Raw genomic sequence first — 15,265 nt, 5'->3', positions numbered from 1 at the left:
CAGAGCTCTTGAGCTTTTAAGCAGCTTCATTGCAGTCAAAACAAACAAACAAACAAAAACAGTCGAAACATTCCTGCTGTGAAAAGCTTGCTCTTTAAAAAAACACACACAAAAATTCTCAATAATATAGTAGCACCTGGGGAAAGAACCCTGCCAGCAACCGGCAGCCTTAATTCCCTGCAAAGGAGAGGGGTAATAATACAAAACAAAATAGAGCACAGAAGAAGAGAAATGGGATGCGACTCCTAAGAGTCTTTTAGGCCAACCATCTCTCTTTCTCTCTCTCTCTCTACTTCTCACGCAAGGCGAGCGGGAAGGGCTGAGCAGCGAGGAGAGCTAAGGCTCCCACTCGGCTGTTGTTGTTTTTCCTGCGCAGGCAGTTGCTTAGCCGACTACACGCCGGCGAGGACCCTGGCTGTAGCGTTGCTGGGCAAAGCTAAGTTGGGGCGCGGGGCCTAGGCAGAAGGGAGCGCGGCGACGCCGAAGGAGGCGCGCTGTTCTCGTCGTCGACTCGCCGCGCCTCTGGCCCGCAATGGGGCTGGAAATGGACCCGCTGCTGCACGCCTTGAGTTACTTCAGGCGGAGGAAGTTCCAGCTCTGCTCGGATCTCTGCTCCCAGCTGCTGGAAAAGGAGCCCGGCGACCAGGTCAAGTCGGGTAGAGCCGGGGTGTGGGCGTGTGGGGTGCTGGGTCCCCGGGGGGAAAGGACGTAAAATGGGTCCGTGGGCAGGCAGATTTAAAAGATAAAAATGGCTCTTTGTGCATTTGGAGGTCCCCTCCCTTACCGTGCACACGCGCCGGCATTTTGCATAGGAGTGGGAGACTGCCTGTTGCCATAGCTGTCAACTTTCGGATTTGAAAATAAGGGATCAGCAGCCTCACCTGTCCCGGAGACGGGATATCTAACAATCCGGGATAGCAGCGGGAAACGGCGCTGGAATAAGGGAATTTCCCGCAAAAAAAGGGAAGGTTGACAGCTATGCCTGTTGCACTTCTTGCTCTTGTTTGTTTGTTTGTTTGTGTACGTCAGCAATATGCACACCTTGACAAGAAGACTCCAGGCACCAGATACAAAGAGCTTTCTTTGCTCCATGGTGTCATGAATGATGCGGTTCCACTTGTAGGCTGAAACTTAGACAAGGGATTTTAAACACATTTTATGGCTTAGTTGCCTGACTAATGCTGGAATGTCTTGTCAGCTAACAGCAGCAGTTCACAAAACTTTTTTAAAAAAGTGTATGATTATCCTCTCTTATGCATTTTATTTCCATCTGACCTCCCTTTTTTACACACACACACACACACACACACACACACACACACAAACACACTCCTCCACCCAAGCATTTTGTGCATGTACCTGCAACTCTGGATAATGAACTGTTGAAGTTCACAGAAGTTTGTGCCATAATAAATTTGTTGATCTTTAAGGTGCCACAGGGTTGTTTGTAGCGATACGATACGATATAATATAATACGATACGATATCTTTATTGTCATTGTCCCATACAGAACGATGAAATTGAAAAATCTACCTAAGACATTTAAAACCCCCTAAAAACTCCGAAACCCCATTTTAAAATACAGTATACTCCTATAGAGACTCCTTATACTGTGTTTAAAACCAGAATTGCATTTGGGTAGAAAGTGTTTCTCAGGCGGCTGGTCCTAGTCTTTATAACCCTGTACCTTCTTCCAGAAGGCAGAAGCTTTATAACAAAAGTGGTTAGTTTTGAAATAGGGTAAAAGAAAAGGAGGCACGGAAATGGAAGCTTCTTTCTTTTCATCCAAGCTCATGATTTCCTATTAGTTATTAACATGATTATTTATAAGTTCTTTAGCAACAACTGTGTCAACCTCTTCCCATGCATCTTTTAAATAAGTAGACTGAACCTCTTTGACAAAGCAAACTTCGAAATACTGGAGAATGGAAAAGACCACAAAAACCTGAGACTGGTTCTCTTTATAATCTATAAAATAAGTAATTTGTAAGATTTTATTTAGAACAAACTGCACCCAAACTACCTAGTATCCTTTGACAATTACTTTTAGTACAGGATAACCTTTGACATAGTTCTGCATAGAGTACTTTCTTCCCAACTATGTTTGAGAATTATGCTTTAGAAGCTGCTCTTGTAAGATGAGCAGAGAACTTTCTAAGAAAGCAATACAAGATTAAATACTTTATGGTATGATGTTACATTGAAAAGAAATATTCAGTAGCATTCAGAAAGGCTCTACTCTTGATCTGGTTTTGGAGGGAATAATTTCAGTAATTATTTGGGTGAAGGAGACTGTTCACTTATTAGATTTGCTGGCATTGTAAACTGGAAAAATCGGCAAGTATATTAGATGATAATTTAAAATGCATTCCTAACCCCACTGATGAGAGAAAGTCACATTGAAGGGCTCATCTCTGATTAAAGGTAAAGGTAAAGGTACCCCTGCCCGTACGGGCCAGTCTTGCCAGACTCTAGGGTTGTGCGCCCATCTCACTTAAGAGGCCGGGGGCCAGCGCTGTCCACAGACACTTCCGGGTCACATGGCCAGCGTGACATCGCTGCTCTAGCGAGCCAGAGCCGCACACGGAAACGCCATTTACCTTCCCGCTAGTAAGCGGTCCCTATTTATCTACTTGCACCCGAAGGTGCTTTCGAACTGCTAGGTTGGCAGGCGCTGGGACCGAACGACAGGAGCGCACCCTGCCGCAGGGATTCGAACCGCCGACCTTTCGATCGGCAAGTCCTAGGTGCTGAGGCTTTACCCACAGCGCCACCCTCGTCCCCCATCTCTGATTAAACATGGTTAAATTGGAAGGTTAGTTTGAGAGAATTCAAAAGAGAAATGTAAAATGTTAGCCATGAGAACAACGAACAAAGTCTACATACACCATGGGAGATGTTCTAGCTAGGCAATAGCGCTTCAAGACTTGAAGAGAGAATTATTGTTGAACATGAGCCAACAAGGTACATCTGGAATGTAAGAGAGAACGACAATAAGTACCACTTCAGGCTATATTATCATAAGCATTGCTTCCAAGATTTAGGTAGCAGCAGTGCCACTATTTTCATTACTAATATAATTTGGTGTGTTGTGGTAGTTGAAGAAAGGTATCAACAAGATGGGAAGGATTCAGATAGAGGAGTGAGGATATTTTAATTTATTTTGAATACATTGCCTAAATGTCTGACATTGTGACAGCTAAGGAAGGGCTTTTGTATTGTAATCCATCACCCCACATCTATCAGTGAAAGTCACACAGCATGTGCAGGAGTGGTCAAGTCTTGCCCATTTAACAGTGTCCCAAGTTGAAGATTGATTGTTTTTGTTCCAGGGAAATTGATGGGGACAACTCTGAGGACCAAGCCAGACCTTAACTGCATTATGTCTATGTGTGACAGCAGTGAACCCAGGAACTGGTTTTATATGACACAAACACAATGGTTTACTTCGGACAATCCTTCCAACTATAGGTTTAGATCTAGATATGCCCTTCCATGAACCAAAGGACTCCTCCTGTTCCTGGAAGGAACTCTGATCCAGCATAAACTCTTAATTGTGTGGAAAAGGGGAGGCAATTTTAATTGATTTCTCATTACCCTGTCAGACCCCAGCACCACCTCCCAGCTGTTCCAGATGGTGCCCAAATCATTTGTATCAGTTTTACAGGGAGGAATGGATGAAAATGACCTTCAGTGGGAATGTCGCATGAGTGAAACTACACTCATGGGAAGTCTAGATCCAGCCCATAGTTTGGAGATTCATGAAAAAGCCACAGTAAACTTAGGCCTTGTGTATTCCAACCTTCACATCGCAGGAGGAGATTAGAAGCTTTCTGCTTCTATATTTTGCCAAAGTGAAGTATAAACAAACCATAGTTTCCAGTCCTACTAGAGCTGTAGGATGTTCTGAACTGAGACATAAATTAATCTCAGGGCAGGTGATGGTAGATTTAAAACACAGATTTTAAAGCTGTTAAAATTTGGTTAAAGCAACTAAAAGACCACATGCTAAAAGCCTCAGTTACCTATTTGCTTAACTTAAATACTATCTCACATGCTTTCCATTGTGATCTGGCAGATCTTTAGGAAGCGACAGCTCTAAAGTTTTGGTACAAATTACTTAGAAAAGCTCAGCATTCTAGTTTTCTCTATTTAATGAGCCAACTTTAACCTCAAGAAGGTAGACACAACTCGTAAATTATATTGGAACAGGATAGAAGTGGTTTCTTGTGTATTCTTGAAAGTTGTTGTGTTCTTGAGAGATCAAAGAACAATTGTAACTCAGTGTAGAATCTGGGACACTGCTGTAATATGCTCCCAGCATTCTCTCAGCCATATAATATGACATGATGCATGTAGAATCAGATCTGCAGACTCGTTGCAAGATTTGTAATACAATGAGCACTGAAACGATGCCCAGGATAAAGGTTTAATGCTATATATTGGCATTTTAAAATATTGCAAATAAACCTGGGCTGCATGTAGGGATTCACCTTAAGAAAAAGCTGAAAGAGCAAACAAATAAAAGTTATTTAGTCCTTCAGGACAATGGGAAGTACAGTACTGGTGTATAATTCAGTGTCATCACCATAATTTAAAGTAATTACTTTATATGCACCAGGATCAAATATATATGCTTCATTGAAGATAGAGTGGGACATGGGTTTATCTTTATGACATAGTTTTGTTCATAAAAATTTTATTTTATTTTATATTTCATAAAATATATATACTATTTAATTGTAGAAAAATCTCAAAGCGGTTTGCAAAAGGATAGAACAATAAAATAATCACTAAAATAAAACACAACCATGATTTAAAACAGGTTCAAACCACAGTAAAATAGACTAAAACAAATTAACACTACAGAGTTTTGAAACATCTAGGAAGGTTTGTCTAAATAATGTCTTCAGCAGGGCACTGAAAAGAATATAGTGAATAAATATTTATTTATTTAAGAAATTTTTATACAGCTTAATTAGTCACATTTCTCTGTGGTGTACATAGAAACAATCCACAGTAAATGGGACAATGAAAGGATAACAATTTGTGAAACTTAAACACTACCTTAAAATTCCTACTGGAACAAGAGAGTCTTAGTCGTGTACCTCAAGTTCAGAAAGGAGGGTGCCTGTCTAATCAATTAATCTATCAAGCACTTAAGCTTAAATCATCATATATATATATATATTTCTGTATATATCACAAACCTTATTTATTGTATTGATACTACATAAACTTGACCTACAATAAACTTTATTGTAAACAGCCTTTTATTTAAAACTGTTGAGTTAAAAATGGCATGGCAGAAAACATAACTATTGTGATTCCATGCTGGTTTCACAGGCCATATGCCCCATTTTAAGTGCAATGCATTTTAAGTGCAATGCATTTTAAGTGCAATGCATTTTAAGTGCATTGTACTGTAAGTCGCAAGATCTGATTGTTAAGTGATTATTTGACAGACACAGACAAACTGGGGGGTAGGTCGTTTGCGTCCATGGGTCTAATCTACAAAATGTACAGTTTAAAACAGCAGCAGCATTAACTTGCTACCAGAACAATCAGTATTGGAGATTAAAAATTAAAGCTGCAATCCTACACTTAATAGGGAGTGCAACACATGTGATCCTATACACATTTAACATGTGATCCTATACACACTTAACAGAGAGTGCTCCATTGAACTTAATGGGACTTACTTACGAGTGGACATGCCTAGGATTACGTTGTCATTGAAACTTCAAGTAAATGTACATCACTTTAAACAAGCATTTGAGAGAGGAACTAACTGCAGTCTTGTGCTTGTCTACTGAAAAGTAACTCCCCTTGATTTTAGTGGGGCTTACTCCCAGACAAATGGATGCAGGGTTGCAGTCTGTCAGGTTCTGCTGCTGGAAATAACCTTTCATCATCAACCATAGGAAAAATATGTATATTGGGTTTCTTTGTTTTATAGCAGGAACATGCTTCTGTGCTGCTGTCGTGGTTGATCATCCTGATTAGTTGCCTAATCTGATTATTGTTCTTTGTGTACCATATGTCAATTTGAAGGCAAGGAACTAACACCAGTTTATAGTATTGGTTGACAAGAGAAAAGCAATTGTCAACTGTTGTTGAACTGTATGATAGTTATATAATGTATAAAATACATATAGTATTTTGTTGCCGGTGCTTAAGGTTCATTAATTTCTTACTGCTGCCTCATACATGTTTCATCATTGATGCAAATTCTGTGCCTTCTGGATCAGTGGTGAAATAATAAGAGATGGAGTGGTGATTAAAACTTCTCAAAGTATTTGCTAATGAAAAATAAATGTCTAAATTCACATCAGAGTGTAGTATAATAACTAATAGCTAATGCTAATAAGGATATCCCTTATAATTTCAACTCTCCAGAGTTGAAATTGTATAAACTCTCCAGATGACTTTAAGCATACTGCTTGATCTCATAGTCCCCTCTAGAATACGAGAATAAGAGTTGTGGGAAGGGACATGTTCTCCTTTCACCTCAGAGGAGAAGCCACAACAATCACTAGCAAAGCTGTGGAGCTTGAGATGATGAGCAGAAACACCAGCCTGGTGAACGTAGCTGTGGTTCCTCAGCTCACCATGGTCCTGCTGTCCATCAGCACGTCCAGCATGGTGTAGTGGTTAAGAGCAGTGGACTCATAATCTGGTGAACCGGGTTCACTTCCCCACTCCTCCACATGCAGCTGCTGGGTGACCTTGGACTAGTCACACTTCTCTGAAGTCTCTCAGCCCCACTCACCTCACAGAGTGTGTGTTGTGGGGGAGGAAGGGAAAGGAGATTGTTAGCCTCTTTGAGACTCCTTACGGTAGTGATAAAGCGGGATATCAAATCCAAACTCCTCCTCCTCCTTCTTCTTTGACCGATTCTTCATATATGAAGTCATCTCCATCAAGTACACCCAGGACTGCTAATCTCAAGGAACTGCTAATCTCAAGGGCTTCACTCTTTAAGGGCCTAGTTTAGTTGAAGGCTTGTCTCACCCCATATGTATCCACTTGACTGCTTCGATTTGTGGACGTGTACTGCCACATAATGTTCATTCTGCTCTTAAAATGAATTGATTGTTTAATGTGGCTGTACTCCCTGCTCATTAATATGAGACAGGCACCTTAGTTGTGTTGGTTTCAGCTCATGCTAAAGGCTTTTTTGCTTGTTTCAGTAAGCCTATCCAGGCATGCCATTTTAACAAGTAATTTTATTATGTACAGTTTATTTTGAGTTGCTGATTTTATTTATATTTGGTTTACATTTGTTACATTTGCAGATGTTAGGTTTAACTTTTTTAATGTTCATTTTCACCACCATTTTAAAGGAATGTTTTATATTTTTCTTTGTGAACTGCTTAGAGTAAGCGATACATAGGTTTTGTTAAATAAATAAAATAGTTTATTTATAAATGGAATTCAATGGGACTTACAGGGGCTGCTTACTTACTTAGACATGTGTAAGTATATTTTATCGCACATGTTTAGCTGCAGTGTTGATTTCAAGGGAGTTGAGGGTGGGACGCAACCCAAATCATAATCCAAGCTCTGTATATATCTTTTCCAGACTGTGGATTGCATAAAATTGTCCTTAAAATCTGAAATAAGTAATATTTAAAATTTTGTTCTCTTAATCCTAGCAGCAGATGGGATGGGAAGGGGCCTGGTTGTGTGGTATTGATCCCAGCCAGATGGTGTGAATGAGGGCTTTGGCACTGCCATCTCCTGCCAAGCTACTGGAAAATAGGAGTTTAACTTAAACTACACTCTGGGGATTGTTGTCTGAAGTTTCTTACTTCTGACTGCTTAATGCTTATAGAAGCCTTTTTCCATAAAGGTAAAGGTAAAGGTACCCCTGCCCGTACAGGCCAGTCGTGTCCGACTCTAGGGTTGCGTGCTCATCTCACTCTAGAGGCTGTGAGCTGGCGCCGTTCGAAGACACTTCCGGGTCACGTGGCCAGCGTGACGAAGCTGCAGCTGGTGAGCTAGCACCAGCGCAGCACACGGAAACGCCGTTTACCTTCCCGCTATAAAGCGGTCCCTATTTATCTACTTGCACTTAAGAGTGCTTTTGAACTTTTTCCATAAGCCTGTGTAAAACGTAAAATGTAGAACTATAGAAGGACATACGGTACTTCTCAGGCTACCAACATAGTCCCTATGGGCACTGCAGCATCCACCGATCCTCCCTTAGTGTCCACCAAGGCCCCCTGCCCCTCCCAATTTTTGTTGTTGTTGTTGTTAAAAAACCTGAAATGGAGGAGTTTTAAAAACCTATTGTGGTGGTTTGTTTAGGAAGGTTGTCTGTTTCTCCCCCTTTTTTCATTTGGTTTAGGCTGTACATAAACGTTTTTCTGTTAGTGGAGATTCTGAACCTTGCCATTTTTCTTCTGTAAAACAGGTATTTTGTGATCCCCATAAAAGTTTATTAGATTTCTAAATGAGCACCCAGTACCAAAAAGCTTGGGGACACTTGGCATACTGAGAGCTTTGTTCAGTGGTTGCTAAAATGAGCAAGAGCAGTGTCTATAGGTGCTGGCCTGTTACAATCAAGACTGTTGTTTTTGCTGTATCGGCTTTAACTTATGGCATAATGAACTGGAGTCCATTATCATCAGATGCATAAATGGTATCTTGACTTGCTAGTATGTGTGCACCTGGGAGAGGGGATTGTAAACAATATGGTCTGAGGGAAATGAAATAAAGTACAGACAGTGACAAAAGCTTAATGGTGAAACACTATTGTTGAAAACACAAACATTCTGACATTGATAAGCTAATAAACTCATAGAAGATGATACAAAACCCATTATCCCAATTTAAGCCACAGGTGATAAGAGTTGAATCTATAAGATAAATTGTTATTTATCATTTTCCTGTTGTCGCCTCCCTTTGAAATTCCTTCATTCAAGAATAGCCACATTAAGGTAGGTGGCAGAGCATCCTGGGAGTTCAAATGTATTCATATTCAGAGCTGCTAAAATGATCAACTCAATTTGTTTGCTATGGCAAAAGACAGAGTAGATATATTCATGTCACGGGGTGCCTTAGATATTTTGCAGGAGGCAAGATATAAATTGTTAAAGAGGCACACAATTATGTCCATTTTTCTCAACAACAAAAATGTCATTCAAACCAAAAACCTAAATTTATCCTTGATTTAATTAGTTGCTAAAAAGATTTGGTAGCAGAGTTCTTCATAGCTTCAATAGGGCATCAGATATATGGAAAGTTCTCTTGACTACTAGTTCCTTCTCTTCAGTAGCCAATTGTTAGGAGAAATCCATAAGCATTCAAGGGACATAGCCTAGCATTCAACTAATCTAGTATTATGAAAGAGATAGAAAAACCTCTCACCTCTTCCTCCACACTGAGCATAAATCCATACATCTCTATCATGTTCCTGCTGTTCTGCCCCCATCTATAGCATTTCTCCCCCTAAATTTTGCCAGCTCTACAGTACTCTCTTTGAGGTGCAGCAACCAGAATGCTACCAGTTTGCATAACAATATTGGCAGTTTTATTTTCAGCTTGTTTTCCTAACGATCTCTAACATGGGATCTTCCAGACATTTTACTGTGATTATTGCAGCATGTAGGTTTTTTAAAGTATGGCTGAGCTGATTATATAACTTTCTCTTTACTTCCAGCTGCTAAACTGCCTTAAAGTACATTGCTTTCTTTACATCTTGTTCATGGATGCCTTTGCCCTGGAGATTAATATATGAAACATTTTTTTCCCAGGGGGTGGGGTAGTCTGTGTAAGAGAACTGGAGGTTTCTTGAAGCTATCCCTGTATTCATCTATGGGCAGGCGGCCGCTAGGAAACCTCTTTGGCTATGAAAAACCCTGGGTTTTCTGTGATCTGGAAGGTTTCCTTTGATACTTGAAATGCTTGCTTTGCATCGTTTTTAGCATATGTCTGTGGTGAATAAAAAGCCTGATATTTACTTTGATTGCAAATCTTTGCCTGAGAAACAGATGGCGGTCTGTATTGGCAGTTCCACTTTACCATTTTAGCTTTTTTCCTTAACTTCAGTTAGCTCATTAGGTTTTTATTAAGTGACTGGGAGAATATGTAGAGATGGTGCACATCTCTCTTCCTTGCCCTCCCAAAAAAGAGAGTTGAGAGTTTTTCAGCCATTAGGAAGAAGCTACTTTTGGTACTTGTTCAATAAACTGACTGGTCTGCACGGAATACTTTCCTTCAGGTTATTAGTAAGCACAAAAAAATTGTGTCGGTACACAACTAAAGCAGAGCCAATCACACACACAGCAGAATATCAGCTCTGTGATTACTTTTATTTGGTTTGGGTGGTTTTTTTCCAAAAAGTGCTCCCCGCAAGGCTGAGGATTAATTGCATTGAAAGCGATATGCTTATGATTCAGAAGATGCATGTGCTGGATCCGTACCTTCACTTTTACTGAGTTCCCCCCTCAAAATACTTATGCACAGCCCCCCCTTCCTCAAAATATGCCCAAATTCAAAAAGCAGGATGTGGCCTGAGGGCCCTTTAAAAGGAAAAGTTGTAGGAAAATGCCATACACATACCAACAGCACCTCTGGTATTTTAAAAGCAAATTCTGAGAAATATCAGACATTAGAGGGCACTTTGGCTCATACTCTGTATGTTATAGTAAAATACCTTTCCATATCACAAATCCTGTTTTTAAAAACCCCTTTGCCTATGTTCTGATAGTGCTCTGACAGATTTGTTCCTTTTTCGGTAATGGGGAAAAGAGATCTCAGCTTGAACTTTGCTGTATAGGACCGTAATAACATAGGGCAACTACAGCCTTCCCCCATCCACGGTTTTTTTCTCACTTTTGTGTCTCAGACTAGAATCCAGCCAGTGTTCTCTGCGCCACAGTCTCCACCTTTTATCTTGCTATTCTTCCTTTGCTCACATCTGCCGACAGACCTATTCCTGAGTTGCTTCAGTCATCTGTATTATCTGTATAATTTGATACTGCATTGTCTTTTTGTAGATGTTTTGGCTTATTGAACCTTGGTTCCCCTCTTTATCATCTAGGCTGCTTGGTGCTTAAAAATACGAGCATTAACAGAAATGGTTTACGTGGATGAAATTGATGTGGATCAGGAAGGCATCGCTGAGATGATGCTTGACGAAAATGCTATTGCTCAAGTTGCACGTAAGCTATATCTATAGTTCCTTCAAAATGTCTCGGCCACACAATGACTCCCTTCCCGGCATTTCAAAATTACTTAACAATTCCCTTAAATAGTGTATTGTTCCCACAGACTATACTGTGGCATAACTGAACACTTTCAGTTAATGCAATTATATGATGTAGTTGCTATTTTCGTTGTTTTTTTAAATGAATATAACCTCACTGACTGTGGTAGTAGCTGCAGCGCTCTGTCATGCCCTGCTGAGTTTAGGATTGCCCTGCAGGAAAACTTTCTGCCTCATGTTATTGAGTAGTTAGAAGGGTTAAAAAAATAAATAAATGGGAAGAGAATTAGAGAGGTGAGATTGATCTATTGGTTACATTAAATAATGATACTTTTTTTGTTTTTAGGACCTGGTACTTCACTGAAAATCCCTGGAACTGGTCAGGGTGGAGGTCCTAGCCAAGCTGTGAGGTATTCAGTTCATTGATAAATTTAATTAGTCCAGGTGTCAATGCACTACATATAGTTCACTGTGGCCCTTCACTAGTAAATGCTGTCCAGCGAGTAGTGTCTCTTAAATTTTTGATTTATCCATTCCTACACCCTCTGCGGCAGTTCTTCACACTTTAAGTTCTTCAGTTGCTTCTGTATTGCTGTTTATGCATTTCCTGCCCTCATTGACTCATAACCACAGACTGGTCATTGAATCAGATGATTCCTTCACCTCCCGCCTGCCCCGGTCTTCCCTTATGTAAGCAAACATGTGAAAATATAATTGTGCTGGAATGTGAACAAAAGCAGTGAGATTTGGAAGATGCTCAGAGCATGGCGAACAAGCACACACGAGGGGTATTTAAATTATGTGTATACATATATACGTATGTATATACACACACGCCTAAATTAGTACTCTACAACACTTTAATAACAAAGTAGTTAAATGGTATGAAGGGTGTTATAAATTGTCTTTCCAAATAATCACATGGGGTTTTATGTTATTGTTAGTATTCCTTTAACTGGGAACTAATTTTCATATAGAACTAACAGTAACAGAGTGCAACACGAACTTCAGAAGTTATTTGCAGATATAACCAGTGGCATGTCTGCTAAGGCAGACACATGGTGTCTTTCAATCTGTGGATCATTTCAGGCCGGTGACTCAGACAGGAAGACCCCTTACAGGATTTGTGCGACCCAGTACACAGAGTGGACGGCCAGGTACAATTGAACAGGCCATAAGGACTCCAAGGACCGCTCACACTGCCCGCCCCATGACTAGCGCCTCAGGGCGATATGTCAGGCTTGGAACGGTAAGGAACGAGAAAGAACTGAGCATGTTATTAATAAGTATAACACACACAGTATTTGAGACCTTGGGAATTTGAAGTGCATATGTGTGTATTAAAATAAGAAAACTTTCATCTTGCTAGTCCTTGGTGTTTTACCTGGCTACATTTTCTTCAATCTCTCCTATAGTAATCTAAAAACTGTATTTTCAAAATATTAGCACATGTAATGGAAAATTTGCATATCTTTCTTGGGTAAGAGAAGTTGAATAAGAGTGTTATGTGCTTTATATAAGAGCTGCTTTTTATGATGCCTTTGAACATCATATTTGATCAGCTGATTGTTGGTGGTTGAAGAGATTGCTGTGCAGCTGAAACCCTGACAGTCAGCTGGGACTGCCTACCCTGGGGAGTTCCCTTGCACTCCCTGGTGCAGCTGAGGGGAGATGAAGGAAGTGTCATGGATTCAAAATGCTTCCTGCAATCCTAAAAACCCCAAGCTGCTTTCTAAGGAGGCCAAAGAAAGAAAGGCCAATTTTTAAAGGAACATCCTTCCCTCACCGAAAGCCGTTTGTATTCAAAGCATTCAAGGGAATGCTTTGAATACAAATGAGCATTAAAAATAATAATTCAGGAGAGCAGTTTGTTTTCAAAGTGCTTCCTATTGCTTTGAGTATGAATTGCTTTTCTGTACAGAGAGGAAAAAGTTCAAACAATTGACTTCAAAGATGTGCCCAATAACTGAAAATCAGCTGATTGTGAGTTACAGAGAGCCTTTTTTTGAAGATGTACTCAAAAGTATGTCTTCACAGGAGGTTGCTGTAACTGCTGTTTGGTGGTTGCCTTTGGCACTTGTCAGAGTTCAGTCACCTGAGGACATTATGAGGACATTATGTCAATTTGATCCATGGCAGGGTGGGGAAGAATTTGGCAAGCAAATTCAGTTGCCTGCTGTAGTAAGTTTGCATTGTTTCTTCAGATAATGGTTTGCTAGACGGTATTTTTTGCTGGTGATTATTTAAACATGCATGTTAAGCAATTCTGTGGTATCTTTCCCCCTGCAGGCCTCTATGCTCACAAATCCTGATGGCCCATTTATAAACGTGTCTAAACTCAACTTAAATAATTATGCTCAGAAACCAAAGTTGGCAAAGGTGCGTTGTTTGCTTAAACGTAGTCTTATATCTTTTAAAATCCTTGTCATATGTAAGCAAATGTTTAGGAATGAGGGGCAACTAATTTCCTGCTGATTTGGGTGAAATAGGTATCTGTTTCTGCATTAGTTTTTTGTTTAGGCATAACATTGCCAATTATTTAACAAGGTTAAGCAGTCAGAAGCAGACTGGAGGGTTGCCTGCCCTCTCCAGGCACGAATGGAGCACAAATTTCTACCTTCAAAGGGAAGCAGTTGCATCAGTAGCAATGTTAGTAATTAAACCAGGGTTCTGAGCTAGTTTTGAATCCTGGTTGACCAGAAACCCTAGTTGAACTTAACTAGGTTTACGCTAGTAGCAACATTAATGAGGCATTTCAGACGTATCATCAAACCATAGTTTGGTGTTACAAAAATGAGCAGGCTGTCATTCTTTCATCCTTGAAATTAGAAGTTTCTATTTATGGCTTGTGGCAGCCATCATCATTATTATTAATTCAATTTACATACCGCTCTATACCTGGGGCTCTCATAGCATGGTGTTGTGTCTGAAGCCAGTAAACTATGATACGCTGCAAACTGCAGTCAGAAACTTTTCATCTTGGTGCTGAAGGGGAGAAAGGAGCAGCAAACCTGAGACTTGTTCCTGCTCATTCCCTTAATGCCAAACAATGTCTGAGTGGCCCCAGTGCTTAACCAGAATGAGTGTGGTAGAAAGGAACATGCAGTGCCAGAGTCTGCTAAAGGTTGCTTGGTTGTAGTTAAATATTACGCCAGAGGAAGACCAAGTAGCCAAAGACCAGTCATAGTTAGCCTTGCTTGGCTTGGCCATACAGTGGCAATAAAGGGTTAAAAGAATACTTTCTATTCTTCTGTTGGAAGAGTCTGGTATTGAAAAGAACTTTTAAGAATTTATACCAGAGTTGGGGAGCTTGTGGTTCTCCAGAGGTTGAGACTACAGCTCCAGTGATCACTGACCATTGACTGTGCTGTCTGGAACTGATGGGGGCTGTTGTCTAACAACATCTGGAGGACTGCAGCTTCCAGATTTACACAAATAGCCCATTGAAAACAAAATTAATGCTTTCATTATATATTACACCAGAAAGTACAGTGATGTTATAGTTAAGAATTTTTCAGAGATGTAGAACCTATACTTCTAATCCGAATGTGAGTAAGCGGTAATGAGGTGCAATTTTGTTTTAGGTAATTTATATGGTTAAGAATATTTATACTCTCTTATTTCTTGCATTAGCCAGAAAACACCATTCTAACCATTTAATGTAGGCATTTCCTACAAAAGCCATAATTTGATGAAAGTAGGCCACTTGCTAAGTTGAAAAGATGATGATAACCTTATCTAATGGGTTTTTAAGCATACATGCAAGACGATAAAGCAGTGCAAATCTTTGGCTCAGAGCACAAACTTACATATGTGCTGCTGATCTAAAAATTCTCGTTGCATGGGATTTTTTCAATTTGATTTCAGGGTGGTAGCTGTAGTACATTTGCGCTATCTCCCTGCTCATTAAAATAAAGGTCTTTTTAAAATGTGTGTTACATAATAGATATTCGAGGAAGCTAAAAGCCAACAAAAAAGGCAAATTTGTCCATTATCTCCCCATCCTGATGCCACCAAGATGTGTCTCAATCCCATTTAAGATACCATGC

General features: G+C 40.1%; 1 protein-coding gene across 1 annotated transcript in view; it reads left to right on the top strand.

The window, feature by feature from the left end:
• Positions 1-382: 382 nt before the first annotated feature.
• The window catches only part of TTC8 (tetratricopeptide repeat domain 8), a 35,123-nt gene continuing 20,240 nt past the window's right edge, over positions 383-15,265 (top strand). Inside the window, exons 1-5 of the mRNA XM_028717968.2 lie at positions 383-646; positions 11,052-11,172; positions 11,563-11,626; positions 12,306-12,465; positions 13,506-13,595. Coding sequence (XP_028573801.2) covers positions 533-646; positions 11,052-11,172; positions 11,563-11,626; positions 12,306-12,465; positions 13,506-13,595 — 549 coding nt within the window. The 5' untranslated portion in view covers positions 383-532. The remainder of the gene's footprint in view (positions 647-11,051; positions 11,173-11,562; positions 11,627-12,305; positions 12,466-13,505; positions 13,596-15,265) is intronic.

Source organism: Podarcis muralis, chromosome 1 (genome assembly GCF_964188315.1).
Source record: "Podarcis muralis chromosome 1, rPodMur119.hap1.1, whole genome shotgun sequence".
Taxonomy (NCBI): domain Eukaryota; kingdom Metazoa; phylum Chordata; class Lepidosauria; order Squamata; family Lacertidae; genus Podarcis; species Podarcis muralis.
This window is presented reverse-complemented; position numbering and strand designations above follow the sequence as displayed.